At 38.7% G+C, this 14,611-nt stretch overlaps 1 protein-coding gene across 9 annotated transcripts in view; it reads right to left on the reverse strand.

Moving 5' to 3' along the window:
• The window catches only part of Unc5d (unc-5 netrin receptor D), a 541,037-nt gene that overhangs the window by 103,200 nt on the left and 423,226 nt on the right, over positions 1-14,611 (reverse strand). For 5 of the 9 annotated variants that reach the window (XM_021169823.1, XM_029480895.1, XM_021169824.2 and 2 more), the window contains exons 5-7: positions 10,476-10,656; positions 9,507-9,674; positions 7,746-7,910 (exon numbers count right to left, since the gene is read on the reverse strand). In XM_021169823.1, coding sequence (XP_021025482.1) covers positions 7,746-7,910; positions 9,507-9,674; positions 10,476-10,656 — 514 coding nt within the window. The remainder of the gene's footprint in view (positions 1-7,745; positions 7,911-9,506; positions 9,675-10,475; positions 10,657-14,611) is intronic. The other 4 variants (XM_021169826.1, XM_021169827.1, XM_029480897.1 and 1 more) reach the window with 1 other exon arrangement.

Here is a 14,611-nt window from a genome sequence, read left to right on the forward strand (position 1 = left end):
TTTTTTTTTTTTTTTTTTGACAAATCTAGATGCTGGAAACTTCCCTCACAGGAAAGGACCATGGTTATCAGCAGCTACTGAAAGATGTTCCTTTTAGCTATAGAAACAAACGAATACACAAACAAATAATAATAATAGTAAAAGACATCGTGAATGCTAATTTGATCCCTCCTTCCATTCCTTCACAAAGGAGATTTGAGTTTATGTTGGAAACATGTGGAATGGTCTCGTAAATTTCTGTGCTGTCAGATTGTTAGAGAACAGGTGCTTCCCGTGATTCTGCAAACCAGAGCATCCCTGCCTTGCATCCCTGCCTTGGTGTGGTGGGGACGTTCATGTCTGCCTATGGACCGGCCAGGCTGGAAGCGTGCCTTCCCCTTAGCATGCTTAACTATTATCAACTTCATAAAGTGACAGAGCTGGATGTGGCCTTTACAGTCAGTCACCTGGCCCATCTCCTGCTAGGGACTCCATCCTTAGGTCAAATTAAGGCTACAAAATTGAGAGACATTTATTTAGTGGCTTAACAGATGTACTGAAGACGAAGACGGGTGAATTTTAAGAATACTCACATACTATATGGGTTCTTCTAAATACTGCTTTTTTAAACTGACAGAATTAGTCAAATTCCAACTCAAAAATCATTTAAGTAAAGAATATACGTGTGTCCACTTCCTCATTTTAACAAGTATATCACATTTTATTAGAAAGACACTAATCAGACATATAAGGAAATATTTAAATGAAATATGTAAAAAGCCACACTATTGATATTTATTTAAGAACATGAAAAGTATAATATATATAAATTCCACTATTAAACATCATCTACAGAGGGTGCAGTTTAACTTTTAATATAAATGAGGTGCTTGATATGGCAGTGTGAGCCTTCTGGGGCCTGCATCTTTTCTAAAGGACACATAATAACATAATAATTTTTGTTTATAGATGAATACATTTAGGCTTAGGAAAATCAAGAGCTTGGCTCAAGGTAGTTCTGTTCATGGAATTCAAACATAATTACAGCTCAAGTGATCTAACCAAAGTGCCTAGATTTTTCTACCTGTCTTTCAGCTGTGGGATGAATGCTTTCTCTCTCTCTCTCTCTCTCTCTCTCTGTGTGTGTGTGTGTGTGTGTGCGTGTGTGTGTGTTGGTGGGGTCTATTCTTTTACTGATTACAGTCCTGAATTCATTCCCATTTCTAGTCATTTGGAAAGAGAATGACTCATTTTAACTCAGAATCAGAGGACTTGGCAAGGCACTTTAGCTGTGCTTCTGGATATAGGCAGCCAGTTTCCTCTTGGCTGCTTCACCTCAGAAAGCTGGTCCTTTATACCTTCCCACAATCTCAAGTTCAGTATCTACTGGGGATGCCGGATGCAAGAGCTTTCTATTTTCCTTCCAGTGGCTTTACATCCTGTCAACTTCTGGGCTTTCTGACAAATATTTTATGCCCTAAATCTTTGGCAGATTATAGTTCTTCGTCTTGTATCATCATGGGAACCTGTTCTCATTTGTATCTTATTTTAAAAACACTGTTATATATTCTCATTTTGTTATTTTCCTGTAATTAACCTGGTCTGTAAGTGAAGGCATCTTCCTCTCCTGCTGTCCTAAATCAATTTCAGAGTCTACTGTCTTTATATTTCAGGTTTTATTTTGATTACTCTCCTGAACAAATTTAACAAAATGAGTTCATGGTAAACAAGCATCCATATATTCTTGTTAAAGTACCACATAGTGTGGCCTGTCTAACTCCAGGACAAGTATGTAAAAAATGGGGCAGGGGGGCGGGAATGGGAAATCCATTCCAACATGTTTAGGAGGAGTGGATAAAAATAGGTGAAAGAAGACAGGAGAAAAAGAGAGACCAGAGAAAGCAATTCTCAGCTAGGCTACCCTGTCAAGCAAGCTTACAGGTAGCATAGATTCATGGGAAATAAAAAAGGAGAATGTCCTAGTAACAAAAGGCATTTTAGATGTTTCAGAGCTGGCTGGTAAGAAGGGGAGAGAGACGTTTAAAAGCATACAACAACTATGGTCCGCTGGGTGAAGGTTCATCCGTATTTGGAAAGAGGATTACTTCTTTAAACAATCTGACACCTTTTTGCTTATGAAAAAAAAGCAAGATAGAAAAGAATATATTGAATAGATAATAAAGGAGGTTTTATGGTTATTCTGTGCATGGTTTATTTATTTATTTCATCTTTTTTATACTCAGTTCTACCTAGGATATGGCACATTAAGTGGGAGCTTTCGTCTCATAAAGCAAAAGGCAAAACGACAAGGAGTTTCAGCTACTAGAATCCCAAGGAATATTGCCATTATGACACCTGAGGATTAAAATGTTTACTTTGCATTTTCTTTTTAAATTAAACACAATGGAAACTTGAGCCTGCAGTCATTCCACTGTCTTCGGAAAGCTAAGATATACTGATCTTCTTATGGGCTGTCCCATAGTGGGGACGATGTTTACTGGGGTATGGGGGAAAGGCTGTTACTAACTGGCCTAATGACTACCTGTGTGCCCAGATCTACATCCTTATGACTCCTGTGTGTCTGCAACATCACATTCACATTTGCTGTGTTGTGCACACAAAGACAACTGTGGATTAATCAACTGTTTGTTAGGCAGGAAGGTGAACTACCAAGTCTTTCTTCAAAAGGAACACCTAGTCAGCACAATTGATATGTGTTACTGTTGGATTTTCGCTTGTGTGCAGTGTTGGAGATAGAATCCAAGGCCTCATTGGTACATGTTAGGCAGACACTCTGCCATGGAAACCTAGCCACTTTGTACCACACATGAAACAGGAGGGTTTCTTTCCATTTTCAAACCACTTGGAAAGAATTTACATGCTGTACGATACTTTATGGCCACCTGAGAATAAACTGCATTAGGATAGTATCTTAGTGAGGTCATATTTATGTCTATGTTACATAGACTTCCAGCTGGAACTAAGCAGCTATGCAGTGAACCCTGTTCTGGAATTTAAACAAGCGTGATTAAACAAGTGTAATTTTGGCATCATTCCTAAATCTTTGCTCACAGAAAGAAGTAGATGAGTTTGGTGTTGGTAAAGAGATACTTGTCTATTATAATCTTAAATGAAAAATTGGTGTTTCATATAAGTCACTGGCAAACAAGGAGGATAAAAATTGTTATTTCAGATGAGCTGAATTATTCTAGAATAAAATGTCTCTTGTTCAGTGGCCTAAATAAAGGGAAGGGGTGGTAATTACTGTAATAGATAACAATGTGGTCAGAGAAAACTCTTAACAAAGCAATCATTATTTTCATGTGATCACAGCTTTACCCATTCAGGAGTTTCCTCTCGGTCACTTAAGTGCAGGGCTCAATAAAGAAAGTGGTTATATTATTAGTTGGGCCTTGGGAATGTTTGTTTGAACCACTATTGGATGGATGTCATTATCTTTGATTCGGCTTCCAAAGTGTCCATTCAAACTTTCATTATCAATGCGCCTATCGGAAATGAAAACAAACCGCCATTTAATCCAGTTGTCCTGTTCCAAGCTGTCAATATTAGAGTGACCTATGCTCTGTCTTCACAAGACGAACAGATTAGTTTGCAGGTAGCATTGCCTAGAAGACTTCCTCTTTCTTTAGGTCGCTGCTGGCATTTCTCTGGCTTTAGTCATACCACATATCTAGAGGCTAATCCCTTCTTCTGAAGCAGATCCATTTAATCTTCTCAAGCTGATGCCCCCCACTTTTTTCTTTTTATTGGAATAAAAAGCCACAGAAAAGGTGGCTTCCATCCCATAGGATCAATTTAAACAGCCGCCATTTAATCCTTCTGTTCCTGTTCATGGGCACACACAGGTTACATTGTACTAGCTATGATTCTCAAATATGTTTCAAAGATGAAAGGATGGAGGTCAGACAGCTACAAGATTCTGTTTAAACCCAGGAAACACAGCCACCCAAGTCTTACTTTAAGAAACCATGGCCATACGTGTCCTCCTTGATCTTTCTTCCCTGAAACTGGATGTCCAGTTTATGCTTGCAATTTGGATCCATGAATTCACCTCTTTTGGCAAAACCTGTCCAATCTCTCTCTCTCTCTCTAGCCTTGGGGCATTTATTTTCTTCTTGAGAGCATTTAGGTGTGGCTGTCTATGAGAGCATCACTCTAAGGTTCTGTGATTCAGCCACAAGTGACCAAGCAACAATCATACCCAAATATTAAAGTGATCATTCAGAGCTGGCAGCTCCATCTGGAGGAGAGAGAGAGAGAGAGAGAGAGAGAGAGAGAGAGAGAAAGAGAAAGAGAAAGAGAGAGAGAGAACGCCCCCTAGGGACAATAGAGGGGATTCAGATATTTTGTTGGAGGCTAAAGAGAATCAAATCACTGAAGGTCATCCAAGAGCTGAACAATGTCATTGTCAAACCTCCAAAAGAAGGTGCCCTAGGTTTATGTTTGGCATAGAAGGAAAAAAAATGGTATTAAGGAAATTCCCGTGTTGAACCATGACCTAGATCCTTCAACGGAGCTGCTGTTTTGCAAAGCTGTAGCCAAATGCTATTTTAATCAAAGCCAACCTTTCTTGGTGCAACCCTGAGAGCACAGCAGTTTCACCAAGAGCATCTGACAGGACAAAAGAGTATCATGGAATAACACTGATAATCATTTATGGACTGCTGTTCTGCTTCCTACAAAGACCATGAACTTGGACTCATCCTGTAAACACTGCCTAGAGAGACAGTAGATCCTGCTGCTCTGACCAGCCAACCTTCCCAATTGATATGCAGATTGCAGATACAGCTCATTCTCCTGGAAACTCTCTCACTTCCCTATCTTTCACACTAAAAGTACTGATTACTGTAGTCCTCACAGTCTTAAACATATATTCAGATATCCTAACACACACACACACACACACACACACACACACACACAAAGGCAAAAGATGCTGTACACAGAACATCCCTTAGTGGAATTAAGAGAATGAATGTCAAGGGTAAAGCTCATACTGCAATTTCAATGTATGAGGGATTTACCAGAGAACTTACCTCTAAAGCTGAGGATAGCACAACCATTGCTGTATTTCTATTTTACTTTCATTATAGCACAATGCAAACTGGGTCATAAGGAATTTGTCTCTGTTTGATTAAGCCTATACATTATCAGTGTATGGGAAAAAAGACTTTGTTCAACCAATAAATCACTTAAAGCCACTGTCTCTATTGTTGATAACAACTTCCCAAATAAGAAAGACCACTCTTTTAAAAAAAATCCCAAGTACATATATATTTATGATGAATAATTGTGATGTGCTCACTTGGCCATGAACCACCAGCTATCTGGTTTTGCTTTATTCTAGACATGTGTGTCAGAGTAGTTAGTGATGACAGTAACTTCTCTATCTGGAAACTCAGTAAAGCACATGACATTTTGACATAGGCAGTTCTCACCAATCAGTTCAAGACTTACAAAGAAAGAAAAGACTGACCCTACCAGAAGCCATAGGGAATTGTCTTCCCAGACAGTTGCTGAACTTAAATTCTAGCTCTTCCTGCCTTTTGGCCTTTAACCTGACACATCACATTTTGTTGGTTTTGTAGCACTTAGCCAACCATTGGCTAAGTGGACTTGGCACTGGGACAGTCACTGAGATTTCTGGGCTTGTTGGTTTTCAAAGCTTCAGTTTACTTCCATTCCTCTCTCTTTAAACCTCCCCTCTCCTTCCCTCAGAATCCTTCTTCCTCCCCATTCATTATGTATGTATTGATTGATTCAATTGTGCATTTCATTTTACTTTATTTTTGGTATTTTGTGATAGGGTCTCCCTTTGTAGTCTATATCTGTTGCATAAAGTTGGGTCTCCTCTTAGCAGCTCACTGTCAGTGCTGATAATTTCTTTCAGCATTAAATAGGGCTGTTCCTCAGCTGCTGAAGAAGCTTGAATCATGGCATAAATACAAGTTATAGTCACCCACACTATAACCTTTACTTCTCACATTAAGTGTTAAGAACTATGTCTCCCATGAGTAACCGTCACATTACATCACAGACAACTAAGCTTAAAGTCATATATTCAAGCTCAAATGTGATTTATAGGAATGCTTATTACTATAGTTATCTGAAATTCAACTAGAAGCCACATTTCTATAACGGCATCATCTTTTAAAAGACATATGAAAACCCTAATCCTAACTGTATCACTTTAAAAGCCTGTCCATGAGGTGAAAAAGCAGCCACACATCTTGAGCCATGATTCAAAAAAGGTTGGTGATATTCAAGAGTTGTTGGAAACACGTTTCCTGAACTATCTTACTAATGATCGTATGCAAAAGTAGATGGCTGGTATGCATTTAATGGACAACACAAAGGTTTCAACACTGAACTTTGTGACTATATCATCTGTGATCATCACCTCTCGGATGAGGTCTGACATGTGCAGGTGGTAGATACTTGTGTCAGGAATAAAGGTAATGTATCAATGTGTTGATTTTAATGCCTTAACCATTTTAAACAATGCATGAACCATGCAGATTTATTCTGAAAATGTAACACTTAGCATGTACTTTCCTTCAAGAACAACTAGTCATATGAATGAAAAGAAATAGATTGACGAGAAGTATTTCATGCACAATGTCATTTTTCCTAATGAAAAGTAACATACACTCCACAATTGATTATGATCAACTAAGATGTGGCATTTCTTCACTAGGTATCATGCAATGAGTATTCAAGTAAGCAACCTAGTTCTAGAAGACATGAATGGCCCCAGTCTCATCTTTAAGGAACTATAAGATATCATTACAGCTTAGTTCATATTAGTGGGAGTTCTATGAGTATATACTCTATTTCATGAAAGATTCAGATGTGTCCTGTCAACATATGCCTCTGCTAATAAATGAAGGTAAATATAAGCTTTTGTATTTATACTAAAAGAAGTCAAGTAAGTGGCTGGAATCATGGTATTAATAAAGGAAATCACCATGTTAAAATGACTTCTCCTTGACTAGAAAAGATCCTTCCATACCCTCAAACCTCATCAAATAGTCACCTGGAGGTAGTAACACTGTGATAGTAAAAATAAAACAAAGGTCTGGTTGTTGAGATATGAACATTACATTCCCTACTCTACTAGACCAATGTGAGACAAAACTTCTACCATCAGGGTTCATTCATCCTCCCTCCACCATTGGTCAAATGCAATTGCAACATTTTCCTTGCCAGAAGTCCTTGGTCTCTAAAGATGTATTAGGAGATTTAAACTTTTATAAAGTTCTTTAGATATATAAATTCAAAGCAATCAGTATCAGGGTTTCACTAAACTTAGAAGTGGTAGCTCCTAAAAGTCTTAAATTTTAGAAATTTATTCTCTGGAAATATTGCCTGATTAGGTTGTAATAAAATATTGGAAATGGCTTCACCTGGCCTAAGGATGTGGTCCAGTAGTGAGAACTAATCTAGTATGCACAAGCACTAAGCTTTCATCCCCTGAACATCACAGGATAAAAACAAAACCAATTCACTCTGTTTGTACCAAGAATGAATGTATGAATGAACTCATATGCTTTGCAGCACTATATATACAATACATATGTGTGTGTGTGTGTGTGTGTGTGTGTGTGTGGTGTGCCTTTTCATTTCTGGTTGCTCACTTTCTGCTGTTTTACTAGACCCAGTTAATGATTGGGGCATTCTTCTTGAAACATGCAGATACATGCACATCACCACAAATACTGAGGACATCAAATAGATGATGTTACCTAGAATGCAGAGACCATCTGTGCAGTTTTCAGATTCCTGGCTGAGACCTTCACAGAACTTGCCCCCATTTCTTGGGGGTGGAGCTGTGCACTCACGGATACGAAGATGTTCACATTCTGGGCTGCAGACTGACCATTCACTCCACACTTCCCAGCTGCCATCCACTTCAAAGGAAAACAACAGATGCCACCATTACCAAGAATCAGCAGCTATAGGAAGGCTCACCCCACACCTTAAATAGACTACCACCCCAATACAAGCAAACTAGCAGATCAAGATATCTTTCCTCTAAGAGTTTATTTTCTAATTAAAGCTATATCAGGATAAGACCAATGATTGAATTTAGGCAAATGGTTGACTGACTGGAATTTTTTAGTTGGCTAATAAGGTCAATATCCATTCTTTTCCAGTCTTTCATGCCAAAGAGTATCACTGATGGATAGGCAACTATGTGCTGAACCTCTGGATATCTGTTAATGCAGTGTGGGTTTACAGTTTAGAGTGGTAAATAGAGTAGACTGATTTTAAGTCCCCAAGTCCCCTAAACAATAAAAAGTTAAACTCCCATGAACTTATAGTGTTAAATGAAAACAGGTCACTGAAACCCCAAGATGGCAGAACCTACAGAAATAGAATTTCTTGGGTCATAGATTGCTGTTGTACATTGAAATGAAAAGACTGAACTTAATTCCATTAAATATCAACCCAAGAGACTAGGACAGATGTTTGAGGCAATTGCCCCATTACCTCCTAGGAATAATTTTTGCCATGCTTATGTAGGTTAAGAGGTACAAGGTTTAATCTAAACCAATTAGTTAGGGAAAAAAAGGAAAAAAATTTAAAAAGTACTGAATTTGTATCAAAAAATATCTGAGTCCTAGTCTTGGTTTTACGAACTTGTCAGCTGAGAAAGTAAGTCACATGGCTTCAGTGAACTACTTCTGTCATCTGGGGACAATAAAGTCACAATGGAGAGGTAAATGGCATGGCATGTATGAAAGCATCCTGCACAGTACCTGGCACATAGTAAGCACTCAATAAATGTTTACAAAATACAAGGACAAATTAAACTCTGAAAACTCACTGTTGGTCAGAGTCTCACCTCTGCTTCTAAAGAAACTCAAGTTGAAAATTTAAAGATATGAGGCTCTGGACAAGGTTCTTGAAATTAAATTTATGTGGTGCATATGAAACTCAGGAGCAGTTATATTCTCTGTTGGAGGACATGCTTTCTATAAAGAAAGCCACCATGTACCTCATGTAATTCTCATTGTGTCAACTGGTTTACAGCCAGGAAGAGAGAACAAAAGAACTGATAGGAGACATATTCAGTAAAATGAGATCTTCTACTACTTGGAAAGAAAGGCCAGGCATAAATGCACACCACTGCAGTGGACAATGTGCCAATTTTATGGCAAATAATTACCAACCTGAACCTGATAAAAGGTCAAGTTCTGGGTAGTTGCTATTTTGTACTTGAAGGCAGATCACCCAATCCCTGGTTACTGTACTCAAATACATGCCATCAAGTGGGAAAGTCAAGGGGAGAAGGTAGTGGCTTAGTCCAACTAACACCAGGGCCTTGTAGAGAGGGTTTCACCCATGTCCTTAACATTACAATGAATTGGGAATCAGCACTGTGGACAGAGGCAATGGTCTAAGACCTTGGACCAGGGTAATGGAAGTGGACATTGCTTGTTCCACAGCACCTTAACAGCATTGGCAAATTACAAGGAGAAGGGAATCTGTGTATATCTCACCAGGACAAAGAGCAGTGCAGGTTATTTTCTGCACTGACATTCCCTCACAAAAGGCCCCACCATTGAGAGGAGCGGGGTTGGTGCAGGTCCGGGAACGTTTCTGCCATCCTCTACCACAGCGAACATTGCAGGCTGACCACTCTGTCCAGGAAGACCAGCCTCCATTCACTGAGAGACAAAAATGGGGAGGGGAGAAAAAAAAGGAGAAAGGTTTGTATTGATGGCCTACTATGTGCAAGCCACTGCGCCAGGTACTGTGAGTCAGGTATCTGGGGAAGAAGAGATGGTTCAGAGTTCCACTTGCTGCTCTGTTGTGAGGCAACACTGTTCCCTATTCGTCTATTCTTCTGAGAATATGCTTTGAAGGAAACTCCTAAAAATGGGTAGAACTCATCAGCAGATCTCTAAGGCACTTGACTGTCTGGAGTATAAAAAGAAAATACCAGAATTGAATTTCTATTACTTTTAAGTGCTTCAAATATAAATCCCATGGCTCTTCTATTCTAGAAAGAAAATCCTTCACTTAAGTAGTTGGAAACTGCCTGTATATAATGCCTGAGATCATCAGCAAACAACAATATTTGGTTTTCTGCATTTCATCTGGTAGGAGAGGAGCTGACTGGCAGTTTGGAAAGGTGGGAAGACTAAATTTCCAGTTATGATTCTTTCCCAATATAAACTCAGTGGAAATGAAAAAGAAATCACTATTTTATTATTTTTAAGAGAGAGAGAAATTGAAAGTACTACTAGTTGTCTCACAACAGCTCAAGACCAAATGGATCAGAAAACACATTAATAGTGTTAGGAATGTTTTCTCACCTGGCAGAGGGGTGAGGCTGGACAGTACTCTGTGAACGGACCTAGGAGCCTCCTGGCTCTTACCCTAGGAAGTTTTAATAGAGTACATGGCTCTCTAAATCTCTGGTTTTTAGCCCCCCTATGCCTTCCTGGCCTTTGGGCTGGTCTTACCGTAGACCACCACAGTTGCTGAGAGGCTCCTCCTCTTGGCCACGATGTTGGCTGCCATACAGGTGTAATTCCCTGAGTCTGACAGACGGGCCTGTCTGATGATCAAGTTATGGTCAGCCCTGGTGTCAATGTTCTCATCCTGTTCAGAGTCAATGGGCTCCTCATTTTTCAGCCATTCCACCTAAAGGCAGAAAAGGATGTGTACAAGTTATCATAAAAATAAACTCTCTTCTGGGAACAGCAGATGTGGACTTGTGATATGCTAGGATAAAAACAAATATAACACACAGAAGGGTGGTGAACTTGCTTCTTTGTATTGCACAACCTGACTGATTACTGGCTCTATTTAGGAAACAGACACTTGAGTTAACAAACTGAAAGTAGGAAAAAAAGACCTTAAATATCTTAGTGACTTTGACCAATTTTCTCAGAATATAAAAGACCACCAATGACTTTAATTAGGTAATTTTCTTTTGTTATTAACCTAGTAGAGAAGAAGAAGAAAGAGGAGGAGGAGGAGGAGGAGGAAAGAAAGCTGGGCAGTGTAACTTGGAAGACTCTACACATATATTTTGAACTTGTACTTTGTGTTAAGAGGATATTTCGTTCAGCAAAGTGTCAAGTAAATATGTTTTCATTCAGTGTTTGATAGAAGCCCAATGATGTAGACAAGCTAAAGAAAAGCAGGTTTGAGCAATCATAGAATCAAACATTTAACTCTCAGAATTCTCAAGAGTTGGTGGTTCATTCTTCTGAGTTACCACTTCCCTACAAGTTCAATGGAGCCCATCTGGGCTTTGGAAGGAGCACACTGACCCATTATCATTTACCTCTGATTTGTTTGCTCTTGGCATGTTCTTGGGAAAACACTTTCCACCTTTTAATTCCACTTGGCTCCTATTGTTTTTCAGCTCTTATTTCCTGGGACACATGAGGAAAACATAGGTGGAAGTTCCCCATTCCCTATTCTTCCCCAGAGGATGTATACCACACTTAGTTCTTAAGTTATTAAGAACCGTAATCTTCCATGGTATAACTGTGTCCTTTCTGCCTTTGGCTTCTCCAAACATCTTCACTGTCTTGGGCACACATGACATTTAGTTCAGACTATCAACATATTCTGATAAATGTATGAAAATTATAATTTATTATAGAATCAGGATTGCCATGAGTTGGAGAACCATTCTCTCTCTCCCTTTCCCTCCCTCCCTCCCTTTCTTTCTCTTTCCATACACTCCAGCCCTGTGTGCATGTGTGTGTGTGTGTGTGTGTGTGTGTGTGTGTGTGTGTGCGTGTGTGTATGTGTGTGATCATTTGAGTCACTCCTCCAAGGGCAGTAAGTATGCTAAGAAGATCACAGAGAGCATGTTGCACAGGAGACATTCAGCCATGCTTAGCTCACTATTAGCATAGTTAATTAAGGGCTGGTTTTACCATAAGATGCCTCATTTAATTTTGTTTTTAAGCCTAAATAATTCAACTTTATTGTTTATAAGTTGTATCTGTCATGTAACAATTCAGCACAGCGAAGATGTACTGATCTCTATGAAAAGGGAATCATTTACCAAATGAAAACGCAATCATGGTATCAGCAATATTTGCCACAAGGACTGCCCATTCATGAGTGTTCTGATACCAACATTATCATCATCATCATCATTATCATCATCTCAAATTAACCCAACAAGGCAGCAATTTGGGAAGAGGAAACAATACCAAATGCCAAAAGAAAAGAGCTTGGATCCCCAGAGGAATGAACATAGAGCTGCAACTCAGAGCTATACAGACCATGAGATAAGAAGCATATCACATTACCAACCCTATGAATCCCTAAAGACATCCAATTATTAATCATGCAAAGCCAAGGAGTATGGCTGTATTAACCAACACAGTGAAGAGGAAACCACTTTACAACACATCTGAATATTAGTAGTCTATAACACAATGTCTTTAATATTTTTACTCTCATAGTAGATTTCCATGTCACTTGGTTATCTATATAACAACTAATACAAACATTGACTGAGCATCAGAGATTGTAATGATGGGCTCAGTAAACCCATTTTTCCAAATTAAAAGGCAACCTTCTTCCAAGGTCTTACTTTGAATGGCAATAATAAATAATAATAAAAATAAAAAAAATAGAAAAAGAAAGAAAATTCTCAACAAAAGCTGAGACTAAAGCAACATTGTCACCAACCTCTGAGATGAAAGCCACCCCTCAAAGTGAACAGAATCAGTGTTTTTTAAATCATTCTAACTCCAAAGTCATTGCAGATGACAAGATGGTCAACAAGCATGTCTGAGAGCTACAGCTCTGCCTCCAATCTCCTGGCTCAGAAATTCTGCTGTAAAGTGCCTGTTAAAGAGTTAATTCCTGAGCTCTGTTATTGGTAGTGCTTAGAAAGCCCTTCTTATATGTTGTCCTCTTGGTTCATATTCTTCTTACAAAGATGGTAGAGACAGAAAATCCAGTGACTCTCCATAAGCAAATCCATTTTACAGTGCAGAATCCTGTGTTCTGTGCTCCTGGAAACTGAATCCCAGTGCCTTCGATTCAAGCCAAGGCAAGGTTTCCTGAAAGTCTTAAAACTGAGAAATTCAAAGCAATAGTCACCAAGTAGAGAACTATTTCCAGATTGAAAATCTAAAGAAAGGACAACAAAATAATCACCCATGAAATAAACTAGGCCAACTGAATTATACAATTGATGGGGAAAGGGTCAATATGGATGAGGAAAAATAATAGAAATAAGCTGAGACTTCCTTTATCTTGATCAAAATTCATCCCATAAACATAGCACAAAGGTGAATATATAGTTCATTAAAGCTAACATCAAGATGCACATGACAATTAAGCAGTATGTATTCTATATTGCTCATAGTAATTTAAATGATAGTGTAGTTTTTCTGGACTATGAAGATAACTCAGTTGGTAAATTGTTTTGTAAGTTTGAGAACATAAAACACACCTAAAAAAAAGGCAGTGTGGTGGTACATGCTTGTAAACTCATTGTTAGGCAGATGATGACAAATAGATGCTCTAGACTCCTTTGCAAGCATGTGAGCACACACACAGACAAACTTTTCTCGAAAAACAAAACAAAAAAACAAATATAAGCATGCGATCCAAGAAACAAACAATAACAACAACAAAAAAAGACATTGACACTCTTAATCCCACTGAATATGATCTTTTCTTTGTGTGTTTTTTTTGTTGTTGTTGTTTTCTTTGTGTGGTTTTTGTTGTTGTTTTCAGCTTTTACTGGGATCACATTACAGAGCAGATTCCTCCCCCATTGCTTCTGGAATTTCTGTAGCTGCCCAATGGCTAACTGGTCTACCTGCTACTTCCATTCCTGCCTCTATATTAGATACTGCCTCATAGATCAGATACTTTCACATTTTAGTTAGAAATTGTTAACCTTTTCAGCTCTTCTCTAGATGAAGGAACCCTTTTGTGGTTTTCCTTCTATATGCCCCTTACATCAGATCTTCCAGTCACACCTCACCTCACCTGCTCCTCTCTAGTCAGTCTATACTTTATCCTTTTTAGAAATTCAAGGCAAGCTCTCTCCACTTAAGATTCTTGACTTAGAGAACTTTTCCTGAGGCACCCATGGTCGCATTTACTTGAAATTCTTTGAGATGTCTTAACCTAGACATGCTTCTAAACAAAAAATTCCCCATCACCCCATTTTGCTATAACTATTCTCTAAATGTATCTATACAGGACAGTACTAAAAATATGAATACTTAGTATATTACTAAATAATTTTCTAGCATATCCTTTTGCCATTAGGAATTTGCCAAAAGAAAGTATTAGGGATTGTACTAGGTAGGATTTCTATTGCTGTAATAAAACACCAAGACTTAAAATAACTTGGTGAAGAAAGAGTTTATTTAAGCTTATAACTTTCAGGTCATACTCTTTTGGTTGGAAAAGTAAAGGCAGAAGCTCAGGGCAAGAACTAAAATAGAAGCCATGGAGAAATACATATTATTGGCCTGCTTCTCAGGTCTTCTCAGTGTTTGTTCTTTCCTTTCCTCTTTCTATCCTTCCTTCCTTCCTTCCTTCCTTCCTTCCTTCCTTCCTTCCTTCCTTCCTCCCTCCCTCCCTCCCTCCCTCCCTCCCT

Source organism: Mus caroli, chromosome 8 (genome assembly GCF_900094665.2).
Source record: "Mus caroli chromosome 8, CAROLI_EIJ_v1.1, whole genome shotgun sequence".
Lineage (NCBI taxonomy): Eukaryota > Metazoa > Chordata > Mammalia > Rodentia > Muridae > Mus > Mus caroli.